Genomic DNA, 17,216 nt, shown 5'->3' on the forward strand with positions numbered 1-17,216 from the left:
TAAGGGAAGTTTGCACAAAATAACTGCCAAGCTCTGAGTCCCCTTATTCTACCCCTAGAACAAAAAATGACTTCCTTTCTCTGGACTCTTCAAGTCATTTTAAATGCAACCAGATACTTTGTCTAGGGTTCAATTACTATTTGGTTAGATATTTTTTAAAAACATACTCAAAGGCAGAAATTATAATAGTAGCACCATTTATTATGCACCAACTTATGCCTGACCCTCCATTAGGCCCATTTCACCCTCCAACAGCCTTTTGAATTTAGGTTTTGTCATTCCTACTTTACAGATGAGAAAACTGAGGTGTAGAAAGTTTAAGCAACTTCCAAGGTCATGCAGGTGACAAAGCCAGTGTTTGGGATCTGTCCCCAAACCCATGCTTTTAGTCACTACTCTTCACTGCCTTTCTATAAAACTTCTAATCTCTCAACTGAAGGCATGCTGAAAATATGCAAACTCTTCCCTGACAGCATTTAGTGGTTCCCTTCTTTAGGCCGTAGGTATTTTTTCCAGCCAAGTGCAGGATGGCTGTGCTGTGGGGGTATTAAGAAAAGGGCTTGGGCCTCAGTTTCCTTGCTTTTCACATAAGGATGATACCTGCCTGCCTAGACAAATATGTTCATGAAAGAGCTTTCTCAGCTGCTGGAAAGAATGTATGTGCGAGGTATTGTTAAGGACCATTTATCATCTGGCAGCCTGTGAAATGCAGGGTTCAAATGCTTTCCCCAGTCCTATCTTCCAGGATATTTTGAAGATGATGCAAGTAGGGAGGAATTGGCCAGATTTAAGGGTTTGCTTTTCTACATATTTCAGAATACTTTCTCACTTTAGACACATTTCCTAGTCTAGGTTTGAAAGCAATAACTGTAAGAATTGAACTAAGCTTCAGAGAAATATTTGGGGTCCTTGGAAGATAGGTTAGCTAAGGTCTGTGCATAGCATATGCTATAGAGACTCATTTGTGATACCACACTGCCATAGTGGCCTTTTTCACACTTTTAAAACGTCCAAGATAGGTTGTGAGAACCAAGAATTAGAACCAGATTTCATTACACTAAACGTAATTTATAGTCTGAAGTCAGTGACCCCACCCAGTGAGTGGGTGTCATAGAGCCCAAAATCATGTCATGGTCACTTTTTTTTTTAAGAGGTCTTTTTCCTTATACTTATTAAGTGCCTGTCTTCTTAGTGTATGTATGTACACTTTCTAAAAAATGAGATAGTAAAATTCACTCCTTTGGTTTAGTCCTATGAATTTTAATAAACACAAGCACAATCAAGATAAAGAACAGTTCCATCACCCCAAAAGATCTCCCCATAACCCTTTGTTGCCATTCCCTCCCACTGCCCTCAGGCCCTGATCTGTACTCTGCCTCTGTAGATTTCCCTTTTCCAGAATGTCATATAAATGGAATCATACAATTTGTAGCCTTTTGAGTCTGGTTTCTTTCACTTAGCGTAATCCATCTGATATTAATCCATGTTACAGTAGTTCACTCTTTTTTATTGCTCAGAGGTATTCCATTTTATGGACATACTACCATTTGTTTATCCATTTCCTAATTTGAGGAACATTTAGGTTGTTTCTCGTTTTTGCCTATTCTGAATAATGCTGCTATGAACATTTGTGTCCAGATTTTTGTGAGAACATATGTTTTCATTTCTCTTGGGTAAACATGTAAGATTGGGATTGCTGGGTCATATGGTTAGTATATATTTAACTATGTAAGAAATTGCCAACTTTTTTTTAAACTGACTATACCATTGTACATTCCCACCAGATGGTCTTCATCCTCGCTAGTACTTGGTATTGTCTGTTTTCTTTAGTTTAGCCGCTCTAATAAATGTGCAGTGGTCATGATCATTCTGAAAAAGAAAGTTTGTCTTTTTTTAGGTTTAAAAAAATCTGTGGTTATATATGGTGTGTATGTATAACAGAAAACTTGCCATTTTTTCCATTTTTAAGTGTATAATTCAATGGCATTAATTACATTCAGTGTGTTATACAACCATCACCACTTTTCATTTCCAAAACTTTATCATCTCAAACAGAAACTCTGTTCCCATTTAAGCAACAGCCGCCCATTCCCCGGTCCTCCCTGGTCCCTGATAACCTCTAATCTACTTTTTGTCTCTTGTGGATCTGCCTGTTCTAGATGCTTCAGCTAGAAGGACTCATACAGTATGTGGTCCTTTGTAGCTGGCTTCCTCCACTCAGCATAACGTTTACAAGGTTCATCCGTGTTGTCGCATGTATCAGAAATCGTTCCTTTCTAAGGCTGAATAATAGTTTATCTCCTTTGCAATAGCTGCATACTAGTCTCATACTAAATGTTCAGTTGAATCCCTTAGCTCTGCTGGGAGGGAGCAGCCTGTGGACCCCCTGGGGTGTGCACATTTCTGTCTTCTTTCTTCACAGCCTCCTCTCTGCCTGTGGGTGGAGAGGCAGAGCTGTGATGGGCTGAATTCTCGCACGGTGCTCACGTCTGAAGCTTTCCTGAAGTCAGAGGGGCGGGGCTGCTCCCTGCTCCGTCGTGCCCCTGCCTAGGGCCCTGGGCTGCTGTTGCGGGAATAACTCATCGTCTCCCTCCCCTCGCTTTTTCCCTCAGGCCTACATACAGATCACTTTTGTGGAGCCCTACTTTGATGAGTATGAGATGAAAGACAGGGTAACCTACTTCGAGAAGAATTTCAACCTGCGCAGGTTCATGTACACCACGCCGTTCACCCTGGAGGGGCGGCCGCGCGGGGAGCTGCAGGAGCAGTACCGGCGGAACACGGTGCTGACCACCATGCACGCCTTCCCCTACATCAAGACGCGCATCAGCGTCGTCCAGAAGGAGGAGGTAACGGCGCCTCCGGGCAGGAACGGGCTGAACCCGCGGCCGGCTGCCGGGTGGCTTCCACACTGGGGCTGCTGCAGGACGACGCGCCAGCCTGAGCGCTCCTTCAGGGCAGGTCCGAGCGAAGAAAGAAGGACACCCTTGAAATATGATTGTGGTGGTTAGCCTGGCTCTCTCGTGGTGCCAGGGAATCCCATTTAGGCAGCTAACATTCTGTAACACTGTTGTTTCTTCAAATAGTTAATATTTAAGAGGTATATCTTTAATATAAATACGTTGAATTATATAATAGGCTTAATTATAAGTGTATATACTTCAATTTAAATTTTTCTATGAATGTTTTATATATTTTAGAGCTTACAGGTGGTCCGGGCATTACTGGGTTACGGATTATTAGCAGGAAGGGAGCAGCACCAGTGGAAGCCTGTGTGCAGTAGGGAGGGCAGGGTACCAGCTAGACCCCCAGACTGCCTGCCTTCTAATCCCAGCTTCATCACGTGACTTGGCACAGGCCACTTCTCTTTAGTTTTTTCATCTCTGTATTTTCAGGAAAGGTCCCTTTGCTTCTCTGATTCCATGTACAGTAAAAGACTTCTAAGCCAGTGGAATATGGCTGATCAAGAAAGTCTCAAACACAGAATTACTCAAAATTATACATATGGCGCCACTCATCCTGTAGCACGCCCTCAGTCCATGTCTAGGACTGTGTAGTCTTTTCTTGTTTCCTAATAACTTCTTTACTCCCTTGCCTAAAAAATATTACACATACAATAGACATTTTATTTTACTTTGAAACATGTACACGCACACCTGTAACTCTTTTTATAGAGGGCCACAGCCCTTTCTGTGATTATGGGTCCACAGATCACAATTGAGCATTGTCTTTCTTGTATAAACCACACCCATAATGTCTTGTCCATGATTTTCAGTTTTGGTTTCTGTAAAGCAGAGTGAGAACTTAAAGATACCTGCTGGAAAAATATGACATCAGAATCCTAGATTTTTATAAGTTTTCCCCTGACCTTTTACAATTGTCTTGTCCACACCTAACGTGATGGGAATCTTCATAGTGATTCACTTTCATTACATCTTCCCCAGACATTCAGCTTGGTTTTTCTAGGAACAACTCATTTTCTTTCCACACCCATAGTTCATCAGTTTGCACATTATTTAATTAGACTAGGTAATTAAAATAATAAACATAATAAGCATAATCTGGTAGGCACTCAAATGCAGGTGATTTTGGTGAATATTTACTTCCTTGGTTAGGAGCAGAAGTGCATGAACTTCCTGGGAAATAGCCCACCCACAATGGTCTGCCAGTCATCAGCATTGCAGAGTGGGTCTCCCACAGGGGAAAGAACTCTTGAGCTGCTGAGTCAGTTAGGAGGTTGGTTAAGAAGGCATCCTCCATATTTACTATTGTTTTGGACATTTTAACACTGGACATTCTGGGCGTATCCCAGAAATAAACTTGTGGTCCAACAGTCCTTCTCACAACTTTCCTTGGCCATCTGTGGTACCCCCAGGACATCAGCAAGGACCCAACCCAAAACCCACAGAATTGCACAACTGGGAGTTGATCCTTAAGAGAACTCTATTCACTAGAAATTCACCTTCAGCTTGAGTTGGGGAAGGACAAGTAATGCTAAAATCTTGATGTGTTACTGTGGGGAAGAAAATCTTGAGTGTGTATTTCTAATAGCTCCCCCAATTATAAGTCAAATGACTTGTTCAATAATTGCAAAGGAAACCTGACAGTGTAGAAAGAGTATGAACTTTTAATTTAGACATCATTGTGATAAAATTCTGGCCTCCCCACTCAGTATCCAAGTCATTTTGTGGAACTTAACCTTACAAATTCCCCTTTCATGGTGAAAATGGAGAGAATAATGAGGTCGTTTAATGGAATAAATATTAAATTTATGTACAGGGACATAATAAGTCCTTGAGAAAAGTTAGGCCCTTCCTTCCTCTTAACCTCTTCAGGTTATTTTAAATTACTCCAAAAGTCTTTCCTTAGCTGAACTCTTTCCTTAGCTGCTGCTTCAAATCCATCTCTGTCAAAGCTCCAGGTTTGTTCATAATTTATGAGATCAGACAGTAACCTCCCTACGTTTTATGTTTTGTGTCCAGTTTGTTTTGACACCAATTGAAGTTGCCATTGAAGATATGAAGAAGAAGACTCTGCAGTTAGCAGTTGCCATTAACCAGGAGCCCCCCGATGCAAAGATGCTGCAGATGGTACTTCAAGGCTCTGTAGGAGCTACTGTAAATCAGGTAAGGAAAACCAGCTGGTGTCAGCTTCTCTGCTTTGCATTGTTTTGGTTATCTTTATATGTCTATACCTCCTTCCTCAGGCTTGATGAGGAATATGATCCTCAAACAGATGATGCTCCTAAACTCAGACTGAATATTTGTGAAGTTCTGAAAACTTTTAGGAGGCCTCTTCTTCATGTAGCAACCCATGGTGAAAAGAAATGCTAGAGATGAGTGGATCAGGTCTTAGAGCACCGTCTCTTCAGAGGAGTCTCCACTTTGGGGCAGACTTAGTGATCTGATCCAGACCTGGGGGCCTCTTGAGGAGTGGTTCACAATGCCCAATTTAGAAGTTTACTGGAGGCAAAGTTGTTGCAGGGCTTGAGGCTCATCTAAGAAAACCTACAGGAACTTTCTGGAAGAGCCAACCCCTAGGTCAGTCACCAGATGAACCCAGCATGCTAACTCGGAGTAACCTGGGAACAAGCTACATGGGCTCTTTATACCAGACAGGATCTACTCAGACCCATTAAAATCCTAACTCCCAAGGTCAGCATGTAACCAACCCAGTCCTCAGTAGAGAAAGGTAGTAGGTTAGTATTTCCTGCCCAATGGGCTTCCTTGATTTTAATTCCAGTCTGCTCTTGGCCACACCTCCACACTAAAAACTAAATGGGCATTATGACTCTTTCCTCACTTAGAACAACCAAATTCCCCTACAGAAATGCTGAGTTCACAGAACAGAAATAGCATAAATAGCAGAGAGGAAGAAATTATTTTATATTCCCAAGATCAGAAAAAATTAGGAAATTTGCCTTCGTAAACCCCAATCCTTTGATGAAAATGGAAGACTTTATGCATATATACTCTATATCTCTGGCTCAAATCAGAAATTATACAGATAATCTAGAACTGATCACTAAGGCAAATGGACAAGTAAATATGAGTGGAGAGATCAAGGAAATCCCCATTTTTAGAAAAGCATCTCAAAACACATACCTTTTGATGCAGTTATGTTACCTTTATATATGAAGGGAAACCTAGTATTAATGGTACTTGATTGAGAAAATACATTTATACTTCTGAGTAATATCCTAAAACCCAAACTCCTCCTAAGGGCTCTAAGTTTCCCAAGAAGTTCGAGACTTTCCTTGATTTTTTTGTTTTCATCAAATCAACTACAAAATTAAATGTTCAAATGCCTTTTCTCCCAAGAAGTGTAATTTTCTTTCCAATATCACTGTTGTTGTTTATTTTTTGCTTTTGTTTGTTTGTTTGTTTCACTTTTTCCATCAGGGACCACTGGAAGTAGCCCAAGTATTCTTGGCCGAAATTCCTGCTGACCCAAAACTCTATCGACATCACAACAAGTTGAGATTATGCTTTAAGGAATTCATAATGCGGTAAGGAGAAAAATGATTGAGAATTCAATAGAAGAGTGAGTTTCAAAGTGTGGCCCCAGACCTGAAACTTCAGCATCACCTGAAAACTTGTTAGTAAGGCACATTCATAGGTGCCACCCAGATCTACTGAATCAGAACTTCTGGAGGTGAGGCCCAGCAACCTGTGCTTTCTACAAGCCCTCCAAGTGATTCTGGAGCAGGCTAAAGTTTGAGACCACCTGCACTGCTCTTAAGTACCTAATACTTCAACTGCAGAGTGCTTTCATGTTTATCACCTCACTTGCGCATTGCAGCCACATTGTAAGGCAGGTGTTAGCCTCATCCTCATTCTACAAAGAGGAAATGAAGGTGCAGAGAAGGGAGATGATTTTACTTACAGGCCACCCAGTAGCAGAGCTGAGATCAAATCCAGGTCTTCTGGATCCAAAGAGCTGAGATCCACTGACGCATTCGACTCCTGGAAGTCTTGGCATTGATGTCTTTCCCATATCATACAATAATTTAATTTTAGAAATTTAAATATAGACACTACTTCAAATTGAAAGATAAAGCAAGATTCTAAAACTTGAGTTTTTCAAAGGTATCATCCCTTCAGAAGGCTCCCAGTGTCATACAGGCCTCATCTGTTCTTTTGATTTTCAGTGGAGCTGGCTTCAGGTCTAGACAAATACTGGGTCTTGAGCATGGTCTTCCAATCTGTTGGAATACAAATGGCTATACTGGGACTCCTGTGGCATAAAATGAATGATTATGAAGACCATGATGGCATTTCACCTATACAAGAGAAGGACATCAGAAAAATGAGTTCTAATGTTATTTTTCATCCATAAACTTAGCAAATCATATAAAGAATAGTAATATCCTCACTTATCAGGTGGAGATAAAAGAAGCTAAAAGAGCTTGTTAAAGTTTGTTAAACTCTGAAAACTCATCAGAATTCTGGTCTGGGATGAGTTTAGAGATAGCTCCTCTTTACAGGCCTTGGTGAAAGGTATCCAACTTTGCTATGGATATACATACTTTGCTAGATATAACAGTGAATCACAACTGCTTGGTAATGTGCATGTGTGTCTCTGTGTGTTTATATACACCCATTCATATAAATATGTTTATTAATGTGTTGGTATTAGAATAGTTTCTTGTGTTTGCTAGCAATCTGACATTACTATAAGCTAGATTTTCTTCAATAAATAGAATGTTTATACAGGACCAAAGGCTAGAAGACATTTCAGGGATTCTTTTTTGTTTTTAGATTATTTACTTTTCACATATCTTCTTTAAAATTAATTATGGCTGAAGGCCTCCAAAGTTGGCAGTGGCCTGGGCCTCTCTGGACCTCTGAAAGGACTTGTGACATGTTTGATGAGCATTCATTATGACCTAGGTATGAGATTAGTTATGGGAATACAGAGAGCCGGGTACTTCTCTCTCGAGGACAAGACATAAATGCACATGGCTAAATAATAATGCAACGCAGCATGTACTAAGAACTCTAAGAGTGCACTAAATATCAGGCTACAGAGATCAGAAGTGAGCAATCCATGATAGGCTAGGGTGGCTGGGGAAGGCTTTGTGGGAAAACACCACTCAACCCTTGTCTTGAATGTCTGTGTGGAAGAAAGGAGGTAGTGGGAGAAGGGAGCCATTGCGGGCAAGGGGACCAGCGTGACCCCAGGACTCAAAGGCAGGAAAGCCCATGAAGGATCTGGGCCCCTATATCTCCATCTGGTGCAGGGCATTCTCGGGAGAAGACCAGGTCAAGAAGGAAAGATCAGAGAGAGAGTAGCATTGGTGCATAAGAGTTCAGAGTAGCATTTTTTTTAATGGAAGCTTGTTAGGAGAAGAAGTGATTTTTGTTTCATTTAGAGTCCATATCAGTTACCTCTACTAGTTATAAATTCAAAAATCCAGTTTTTCACGGGTGTGTGAGCCTATCCATGACTCCACCTAGTTAAAATGTACTTATAAAATCCCTACTGGACATGCATTTCTAATAACTTCCCAGCTTCCAAGTACTTCAGGGAACTTCAGGGAGAACCAGGGCTGAGTAAAACTAGTCCCTAGTAAAATACGCAAAAGGAAATTAATTGACCCAGGGATGACCCTTTATCAAAGCCATCCATTAGGCTTTTGTGTTTGTTTGTTTTTTTAAGATTTATTTATTTATTTCTCTCCCCTCCCCCCGCCCCAGTTGCTTGTTCTTTGTGTCTATTTGCTGCATGTTCTTTTGTCCGCTTCTGTTGTTGTCAGCGGCATGGGAATCTGTGTTTCTTTTTGTTGTGTCATCTTGCTGTGTCAGCTCTCCATGTGTGCGGAGCCATTCCTGGGCAGGCTGCACTTTCTTTAGCGCTGGGCGGCTCTCCTTATGGGGCGCACTCCTTGCGCGTGGGGCTCCCCTACGCGGGGGACACCCCTGCGTGGCAGGGCACTCCTTGCAAGCATCAGCACTATGCATGGGCCAGCTGCACATGGGTCAAGGAGGCCCGGGGTTTGAATCGCGGACCTCCCATGTCGTAGACGGACGCCCTAACCACTGGGCCAAGTCCACTTCCCCCATTAGGCTTTTGATGAAGAGAGTATCTTTCTCCCCAGATGACCCATAAAAATGCTGGGTTTTCAAAATCAAATTCGCCATTTTGAATATTTTCCAACCCTCCTAATGGCAATTCACATGAGAAGCCAAACTATCGTCCCACATTCTCCAGTGCTAGGTGGGCTGCTGTATTATTTTAGAAGTGCCACAAGGATATTCGTCGGAACTGCACAAACTTCAGTGTGCATGCAAGTCCCCTGTGGATCTTGTCAAAATGCAAATTCTGGTTCAGCAGGCTGGGTGGGGCCTGACACTCTGCATTTTTAACAAGCTCCCAGGTGATGCTGATGCTTCTGGACAGTTTGAGAAGCCAGTAGAGGTTGCTTGATTGCCTCCTTTTCACATTTTCTTCCCCCAGTGGCTTACTCTCTCAGGTCATTCCTGTTTCTTCAAAACAAAACAAAAAGCATATGTTTTTTTTAAAAAAAGCAAACTATTTCACTTTTGAATCAGTCATAGATGTTAGTTCATATATTACTTCAGCAAACACATATTGAGTCCTTATTTTGGGCCAGGGTAACATGTGGGACAAGACTACAGGCAAAATAATACTGCTGTTCACTATTTCATTCTATATACAAACAACAGTTGACTTTCCTTCCATTTTATTTCATATAAATCAAAAGTAGTAGGCAGGTTGTAGCAATGGTTGTACAACTGCATGAATGTACTGAAACTCATGGTATGAGTTTTATGGTATGTAAACTATACTTCTGTACAAGCGATAGTTGAGAAAGTTGCCTTCTCCTGTTGCTTAATTGCTTCTCAAATCCAATCAGCAAGTTACAACTTTTTAATGAATAGAGCAACTATTTTGTTGAGCTCTTTGCCCATGCTGCTTTCAGATAGCAGAGCAGACTCAGGAGTGGAAAATGTTTGGGATGGAACGGCTCTCAGGTTTTCCCTTTAGTGAGCTCTGGCTTCTCGGCAGCCTTGGGTTGCAGGTCGATAAGCCCAGATTTCCAAGGTCAGCATGAGTGAGCCTTCTGATGGTGATCGCTAATAGCGGAAATAGATGCTTGCCAGGTACACCTGGGTCAGCGTTCCGCCACTGGACAGTGGTTCTTCCGACTCAGCTGTAGTGGAACCAGATACAGTTATTTAAAAGAAAGAAAAAAAAACAACCCGGCAGTCTGACCTGCCCCAGCCGGCTCATGCTCATATAGCCAGTCCTGCAACTTTTTAGATGACTGCCAAGTTGGGACCTTGATCCCCTCCTGCGTTTTCCTGCGATAAGAAAAAAACACCTTAGGGTTTCAAAGCCGAGATGGAGAGATACAGCATTCTGTTTCCCTTCTCTGATCCCCAAGACACCCAGACCTTGTCAGGCACCATGATCCATTTTTTAATTTTCTACTTCTTATTGGAACTTTCTCTTTTCTAGAAAGAATATGCGATTTTTAAATGAATATATTAAAAAGAGTAAGAGTACTCAATGTCACCAGTTGCAGGTTACCTCTCAGAGCAGTTGTTCCAGATACACACCAGATAAGGTTCTGCTGCAGATATGGTCAGAGTCAGAAAACAGTATGTGGTGTGGTGGTGTTTTTAAACTAGAGTTAGCATCTGTGGAAAGGAAGGAGAGGGAATATGCCCAAGTGGCCAAAGCTGAAACAAGTGTATACAGTATAAGAGAAACAGTAGGCAGAAAGAGATCCAAATATTTGGTGAAAAACCCAAGTTTACTTAGGCCTTAAATATCATAAAGAGGTGCTCAGAAGCAGGTCAGTGGGGACATAGGACTTTTGTCAGATTGCCAGTCACTGAGACCTGTATTAGTGGGCCAGGGATGCTAGACAGAAAACTGCAAGCCAAGTAGAGTAGCATACACACCCACGTACACACATATAGACACACATGCATGCCTGTGCACCATAGACACACATGCACACACATGCATGCACATACACGTGCACACTTGTACACACAGTTGCAGGTACTGGCTGGGGCTTGAATCACCTGAAGGCTCCCTCACTCAGATGCCTGGTGTCTGGGCTAAGAATACACAAACAGCTGCGGCCCTTCAGGCAATGCTCTCTCATGGTCTCTCCACATGGTCGCTCCAGCATAGTGGCTTCAGCTAGACTTCTTACAGCTCAGGGTTCCAAAGCTGTGTTCCCAAGAGGAAGAGCCAGGCAAAAGTCACAGTGCCTTTCATTACCCAGTCACACTGCATCACTTCTGAAACACTGTGTTCATTGAGGAAATCACAAATGACTGCCCACCTCTTAGAGGGACAAGGAGTGACAAGGTTCTGGGAGAATGACACTGGCATGACCACACTCAAGAAACATGGATCTGCTTTATTGTCACAGCTTTTCAAATAATTCTCCCAACAATCCTATGAGATTATATGATATTATTATCCTCATTTGACAGATGAGAAGACTGAGGGTTTTAACAGGAAAATTATTGTGTTAATGAGTAACAGCTAAGTTTCAAGCCCAGCTCTGTCTGCATGTAAAGCATTAACCCAGTATACACTCCATAGTAAGCAATCACTATGTGTTACTAGCTATTAACATTTCTGCAAATAAAGACTCCCAAGAGTTAATTAGTTGATTCTGCCAAAGTTTTCATAGGAGACAGCCCCCAAGTTAGCAGGTAGCTTCTTCTGTAGGCCTCATGCCACCATGTGTAGTTTGCCAGTGTTAGAAATTCAGGCCTTGAAGTTACCCTAAACTGATTTTATTTTAGACATGGCTGTAGTTCGTAACTGTTAGTTTAGGAGCAATAAAAAATAATGAAACACACAGTGAATGGACACAGAGAGCAGACAACTGGGTGGGGGGCGGGGAGGAGGAAGGGAAGGAGAGAAATAAAAAATAAATCTTTAAAAATAATAATAATAATGAGGCAATACACATTTCTCAGTATTCAAAGTCTATATCTCCCCTTCCAACTTCTTTGAAACATTTGATAAATAACCTTCAGGTAGCAATTTGTTCCAGTTAACCTTAAAAGATAGGGGAGAATCTAGTTAAGTGAGTTCTGGGTGAACTAAATGAAGTCCTTCTTGTATAATAATTCCATGATGAGCCTGAGGTCACAGGTTTGATTTTGCCTAGGCCAGGTAACGTTCTCCTGCCCCACAGCCACATGCTGCTCTCTTCCCCTTTGACTGCCATCCTGAAAATAAGCTCAGTGGTAATTGGGAGGATTTGGTAACAAGGTCTGGGTATTTCCATAACTTAAACCAAATCTGGCACCACTGCTTGGGAAACAGTTTAGACCACATTGATTACCAGAATCTTATTCAACTGAAGGATAATAGAGTTATTACTAATTGTTACATGTCAGCTAAGTTTCAACCTTTATGTTATCTCTTTAAATTTGTTGATTTGTAAGTTCCCTTGGGTAGAACAGTTTAAAATAAAAAGACAAGAAACTGTCATGTTTAAATAACATGATTTTCTTCTTTGAGACTTACCTTACTATGTGGGAACCCATGAAAACATTAAGCCTACAAGTCAGATAACCACAATGAGCTTTAAAGGTTTTCTCTTTTTCTGGAGTGGTCTGCAGTTTTGCCATGACATGGCTAGGTAGAAATCTCTTTTTGTAGATCCTTCAAAGAAAGGCTTCATGTCCCTTTACAACTCCTAGAAAATTATCAGCCATCTCTTTGAATATTTCCTCTCCCTTATTTTCTGTTCCCTTGGAGATTCTGTTAAATGTGGGTGGGGCACCTTCATTGTTATCTCCAAACCTCTTAAACAATTTTTTACATTTTTATTATTTTTATCTCTTTGGTGATTTGCTCAGATCTGTCTTCTAGTTTATTAGTTCTCCAGTTGTCTCTAGTCTATTGTTTAACCTGTCCACTAAAAATTTTCTCTTTATATTAGGGACTACATTTTTTTATTTCTAGATGTTCTGTTTGGTTTGTTTTCAAATTCTTGTCTCTTTCATATTTTTTTAATCATGGATTTTATCTTCTTGAACTCTTTATATTAATTTTGCTCTCTTTATATTGCTCTATTATCTCTAATTTTTACTGGGCTAATTCTCCAACATATTACATTGGTTGCCTCTCCCTCATTGTGGTTGTTTTCCTTGTATGATTTTTAATTTTTCATTCTGAGCTCAGTCATTCTTTCTATGGTAGGTCACATGCCCCAATTGAGGAGGTGTTCCTACAAAGCAACTTCACATTTGTTTCTCTCTGAATCCTAGGGATTTCAATAATCTTGGACTTGCTTTCAAGTTAATTTCTCACCTTAGAATATCCACAATAGAGGAATATAAAATCTGAAACTCATACCCACCTCTGGTGCATGCCTAGAATTTCAATTTCTTGAGGTGACTTCTTTTCCATTAATGGCCCTAAACTGACAGCAAGCACAGTGTGCAGCATTATTCTAGACTCCTTTTCAGAGATAGAACAGCTTTTCAAGGCTCTGAACTATATGCAAGTGACTGGAATCAAGAAACGCCTCTTTGCGTTAGCCAAAGCTCTATCACTTATTCAACGTGGGTGTTAAAACCCCTTTCACCCAGCCCCTAGGACCTAGATGCAACCCTAAAATCCTAATGGGCAGCCCTGGTGACAGCTGCCGCCATGGCACCAACTTTTACTATCACTTTGCTTTGATTTCTACCCCCTTCTGGTACCATGGGGTTTCTTTTCTTTTTTAACAAGTTCTTGCTGTGCTTTCCCACCACTTCCATGTATATGTAGCAGGAGAAACTGAATGGCATCTGCTCCATCTGCCACACTGCTGTAAATCACAGTGAGTTTTTTGTAAGCCTAACAGGTCCATTCTGCAGTGACCTGCATTTGAATTTTAAATCCTCCATTTCCTCACAGTATTATCTCAGGCAAGCAACTTAACGTATTTGTCTTTCCAAGGATGTCATGAAGATTAAGCAGATAATATGGGTCATGCTCTTTGCATAGTGCCTGACATACAGTAAACCAGAGGTTCTAATTCTGGGCAGGTAGGCATCGATATCCCCCGAGTGACTTCTCAATATAGAGATTCTGGAGTGCTTACCCCTAAGACTGGGGTGGAGCCCACAGGGCTGTAGTTTGAAAAGTCCCACAGGTGACCCAGATATGCCACCAGGTTTAAAACACTTGGAGAGGTATTCGGAAAACATGAGTAACATATCCCCAAATTTCTAAGCACTTCACTTATGAAATAGAAGCTCATTTTGCCCTCACTCTGCTATTTTTCAACTCAGATGCGGTGAGGCTGTAGAGAAAAACAAGCATCTCATCACAGCAGACCAGAGAGAGTATCAGCAGGAGCTCAAGAAGAACTACAACAAGCTGAAAGAGAACCTCAGGCCAATGATGGAGCGGAAAATTCCAGAACTCTACAAGCCAATATTCAGAGTTGAGAGTCAAAAGAGGTAAAGACAGGGCAGAGGAGGCTCTTCTGGGGAATGAAAGGTAGAGCTTTGGGCCCGCAAATCAGGGCACATGTGGCTGCATCCTCTGAGCCGCAGAACCTTCCATGATGGGAGCGGGCACCTAGAGTCAGGAAGCCGTCCAGCATGATCCTTTCTGCTTTGCTCCCCCGTGTACCTTCTCCTTAACCTCTCTGGGGCCCCTTGTGTTGGCCTTCCGCCAGTGGTCTTCCCAGGGCAGAATTACCACCTGTGTTTTTTCTGGCACAGTGTGAAGGATCTCAGCCCCTTCCCTGATTTACATATTCCCCGAGTTCTCCATGATGAATGTCTTTTTCTGGTGGGTGGTTTTTCCTCCTCTGCTGCTCTTGAAAGGGCTAATTGACATCTCTTACTTCTGATTTTCTTCCTCTCTCTCCCCCTCCCTCTTTCTTTCTATTCTTAATTTCAGGGACTCTTTCCACAGATCTAGTTTCAGGAAATGTGAAACCCAACTGTCACAGGGCAGCTAAGAAAAGCTGTCTTCACCCACGGAGACTGAGGCCCTGTGACCTCGGAGAAAGACTGCCCGGTACTTAAAAAACAGGACATTTGTCCCCCAGGACAGACCACCAACACTCTGGAAGCTCTGGATCTGCAGGATCATGGGAATTACTCAAATGAACTCCGGCCAGATCTGGGCCCTCATGGGAATGGGGGTGGTGGAGGGTGGTTAACGAGGGGTGCCTGTGTATTTATTAAAGCATGTTCTTCACAAGGTTGTACAAAACAAGGCCTAAGCAGCTTCTCAGTGCTCAGTCACTGTCTCTTTGGAGGGATGACTGCCTCTGGCTTACATTTGGATTCACAAGATAAGCTAGATTGCTTGACAAAAAATGGAACAGTTGTCCATCAACCTATCCAAGGTAGATTTCACTCGTCCCCTCTTTATGGGAAGGGAGGATGAGCGTGCAGGAGTGGGAAATACTTACAGTAAATCTGTGTGGAGAGAAGAGGCCTCACTAGAAATCTCAAAATCATGATGCTTAGAAGTTTGGGGATAGATTATTTGTGAACTTGTTATGTTTTTGGCAATGGTGGACTAATTGTTGTATAATTATTTTTGCTTAATTGTTACAGTTATGTTAAGTTAAATTAACATGTGTATATAGAGGAACACAAAAGCACTGATTTAGGAGATACATGGTACTCTGAGCAGCCAGACAAAAATAGTGAACATTGCATTCACTTAAACTGAAACAATTCTCCGACAATGCTTTGTGATTTTTCTTTTTCAATATGCTCTCTCTAGCTCACTCTTTCCTCTTTTTCCCTTTCTGGGACCAAGTTTAATTTATAAAAGGATAATAGTTCTGCTTTCATTTCAGAACACCGTGCTATCTGTCAGCATATGTACAAAATATATTCAGCTCGGAATTATTTTGACAATGTACTTTAGGGGAAAGATGGACATAGTTACTTGAAAATTAAATTATATATTTTTAATATGACTGATTATCTTCATTGATACTATAAATGCAATAAGAATTCAAGCACAATGTTTCCCCTTGCAACTTGTGTTTTCTTGTTTTGACAACTCTGAACATTTTTAAAAGCCCTTCAGAGAAGAAGAAAGATGCCTAAGTGGGGCCTTGCTGAAAGAGTCCTTTCCAGGGTCTTATGCAATATTTATCTTAGCCATCATGAGAGAAATGTGGTTGGCTAGTCCAGAACATTTTGTTCCGGAACCACCAGGTGTGCATGAATTTATATTTTGAATGAGGACTTTTAAAAAATAACTAAAGCTTACTAGTTTAAGTGCCAACACTTTTTATTTGGTCACTTGGAGCAGTACTTTTTCTAAAGTGTATTATATACTTCCATAAGTGTGTACACATGACATAATTTACTTCTCTATGTATTTAGTACCTTCTATGTGAAAGATACTGTGTAAGATTAATGTCATAAAGCATTGTTCTGTCCTTGAAAGTCTCTCCATTTAGTGAGTCAGAGAACATATATGTATGTAGTCACAAAACACAAATTATAAGAGGGTCTAGAGAAGGTAACCTTTTCTGAGTGACTCAGGGATGGCTATCATTATCAATACCTATTCTGCAATAGAACAATAAGAGTTAGGGGTCCTAAGATTTAGGGCTGGCTGATAACCCTGATATCCCTAATAACTCTAATAACTTAAAATATTCCAAATCAAATGTCCCGTTCTTTTAGGTACCTGGAATCACATTATTTTTTTAGTCTTTATTGTACCATGGAGGTTGCTACCAGCTTCACAAGTGCAAACCATGTTCTTTGCTGCATTCTTATCCCCTATCCCAGTGCTCAGCACACAGAAGTCAATAAATAAATATTGAATGAAGTGTAAGTTTGCTTCTAGAATAGCACTGTCCAATAGAAATCTAATGCAAGCCACATAGGTAATTCTAAATTTTCTAATAGCCACAATTTTTACAAATGAAAATGAAAAAAAAAACAGGTGGAATTGATTTTAATGTTTAACCAAGATATACAAAATAATATCATTTCAGTATGTAATCACTATAAAAAATATTGAGATAGGAAAGCGGACTTGGTCCAATGGATAGGGCGTCCGTCTACCACATAGGAGGTCCACGGTTCAAACCCCGGGCCTCCTTGACCTGTGTGGAGCTGGCCCATGCACAGTGCTGATGCGTGCAAGGAGTACCCTGCCATGCAGGGGTGTCCCCCGCCTAGGGGAGCCCCACGCGCAAGGAGTGCGCCCCATAAGGAGAGCCACCC

General features: G+C 41.3%; 1 protein-coding gene across 3 annotated transcripts in view; it reads left to right on the forward strand.

The window, feature by feature from the left end:
- DOCK8 (dedicator of cytokinesis 8) overlaps nt 1–15,946 on the forward strand; it is a 246,921-nt gene extending 230,975 nt beyond the window's left edge. For all 3 annotated transcript variants that reach the window (XM_058301712.2, XM_058301715.2, XM_058301713.2), the window contains 5 exons: nt 2,613–2,849; nt 4,983–5,126; nt 6,402–6,508; nt 14,289–14,459; nt 14,908–15,946. In XM_058301712.2, the coding sequence (XP_058157695.1) occupies nt 2,613–2,849; nt 4,983–5,126; nt 6,402–6,508; nt 14,289–14,459; nt 14,908–14,968 (720 nt within the window). In that variant the 3' untranslated portion in view covers nt 14,969–15,946. The remainder of the gene's footprint in view (nt 1–2,612; nt 2,850–4,982; nt 5,127–6,401; nt 6,509–14,288; nt 14,460–14,907) is intronic.
- Nucleotides 15,947–17,216: the final 1,270 nt, after the last annotated feature.

The sequence above is a fragment of the Dasypus novemcinctus genome, chromosome 8 (genome assembly GCF_030445035.2).
Source record: "Dasypus novemcinctus isolate mDasNov1 chromosome 8, mDasNov1.1.hap2, whole genome shotgun sequence".
Classification (NCBI taxonomy): Eukaryota; Metazoa; Chordata; class Mammalia; order Cingulata; family Dasypodidae; genus Dasypus; species Dasypus novemcinctus.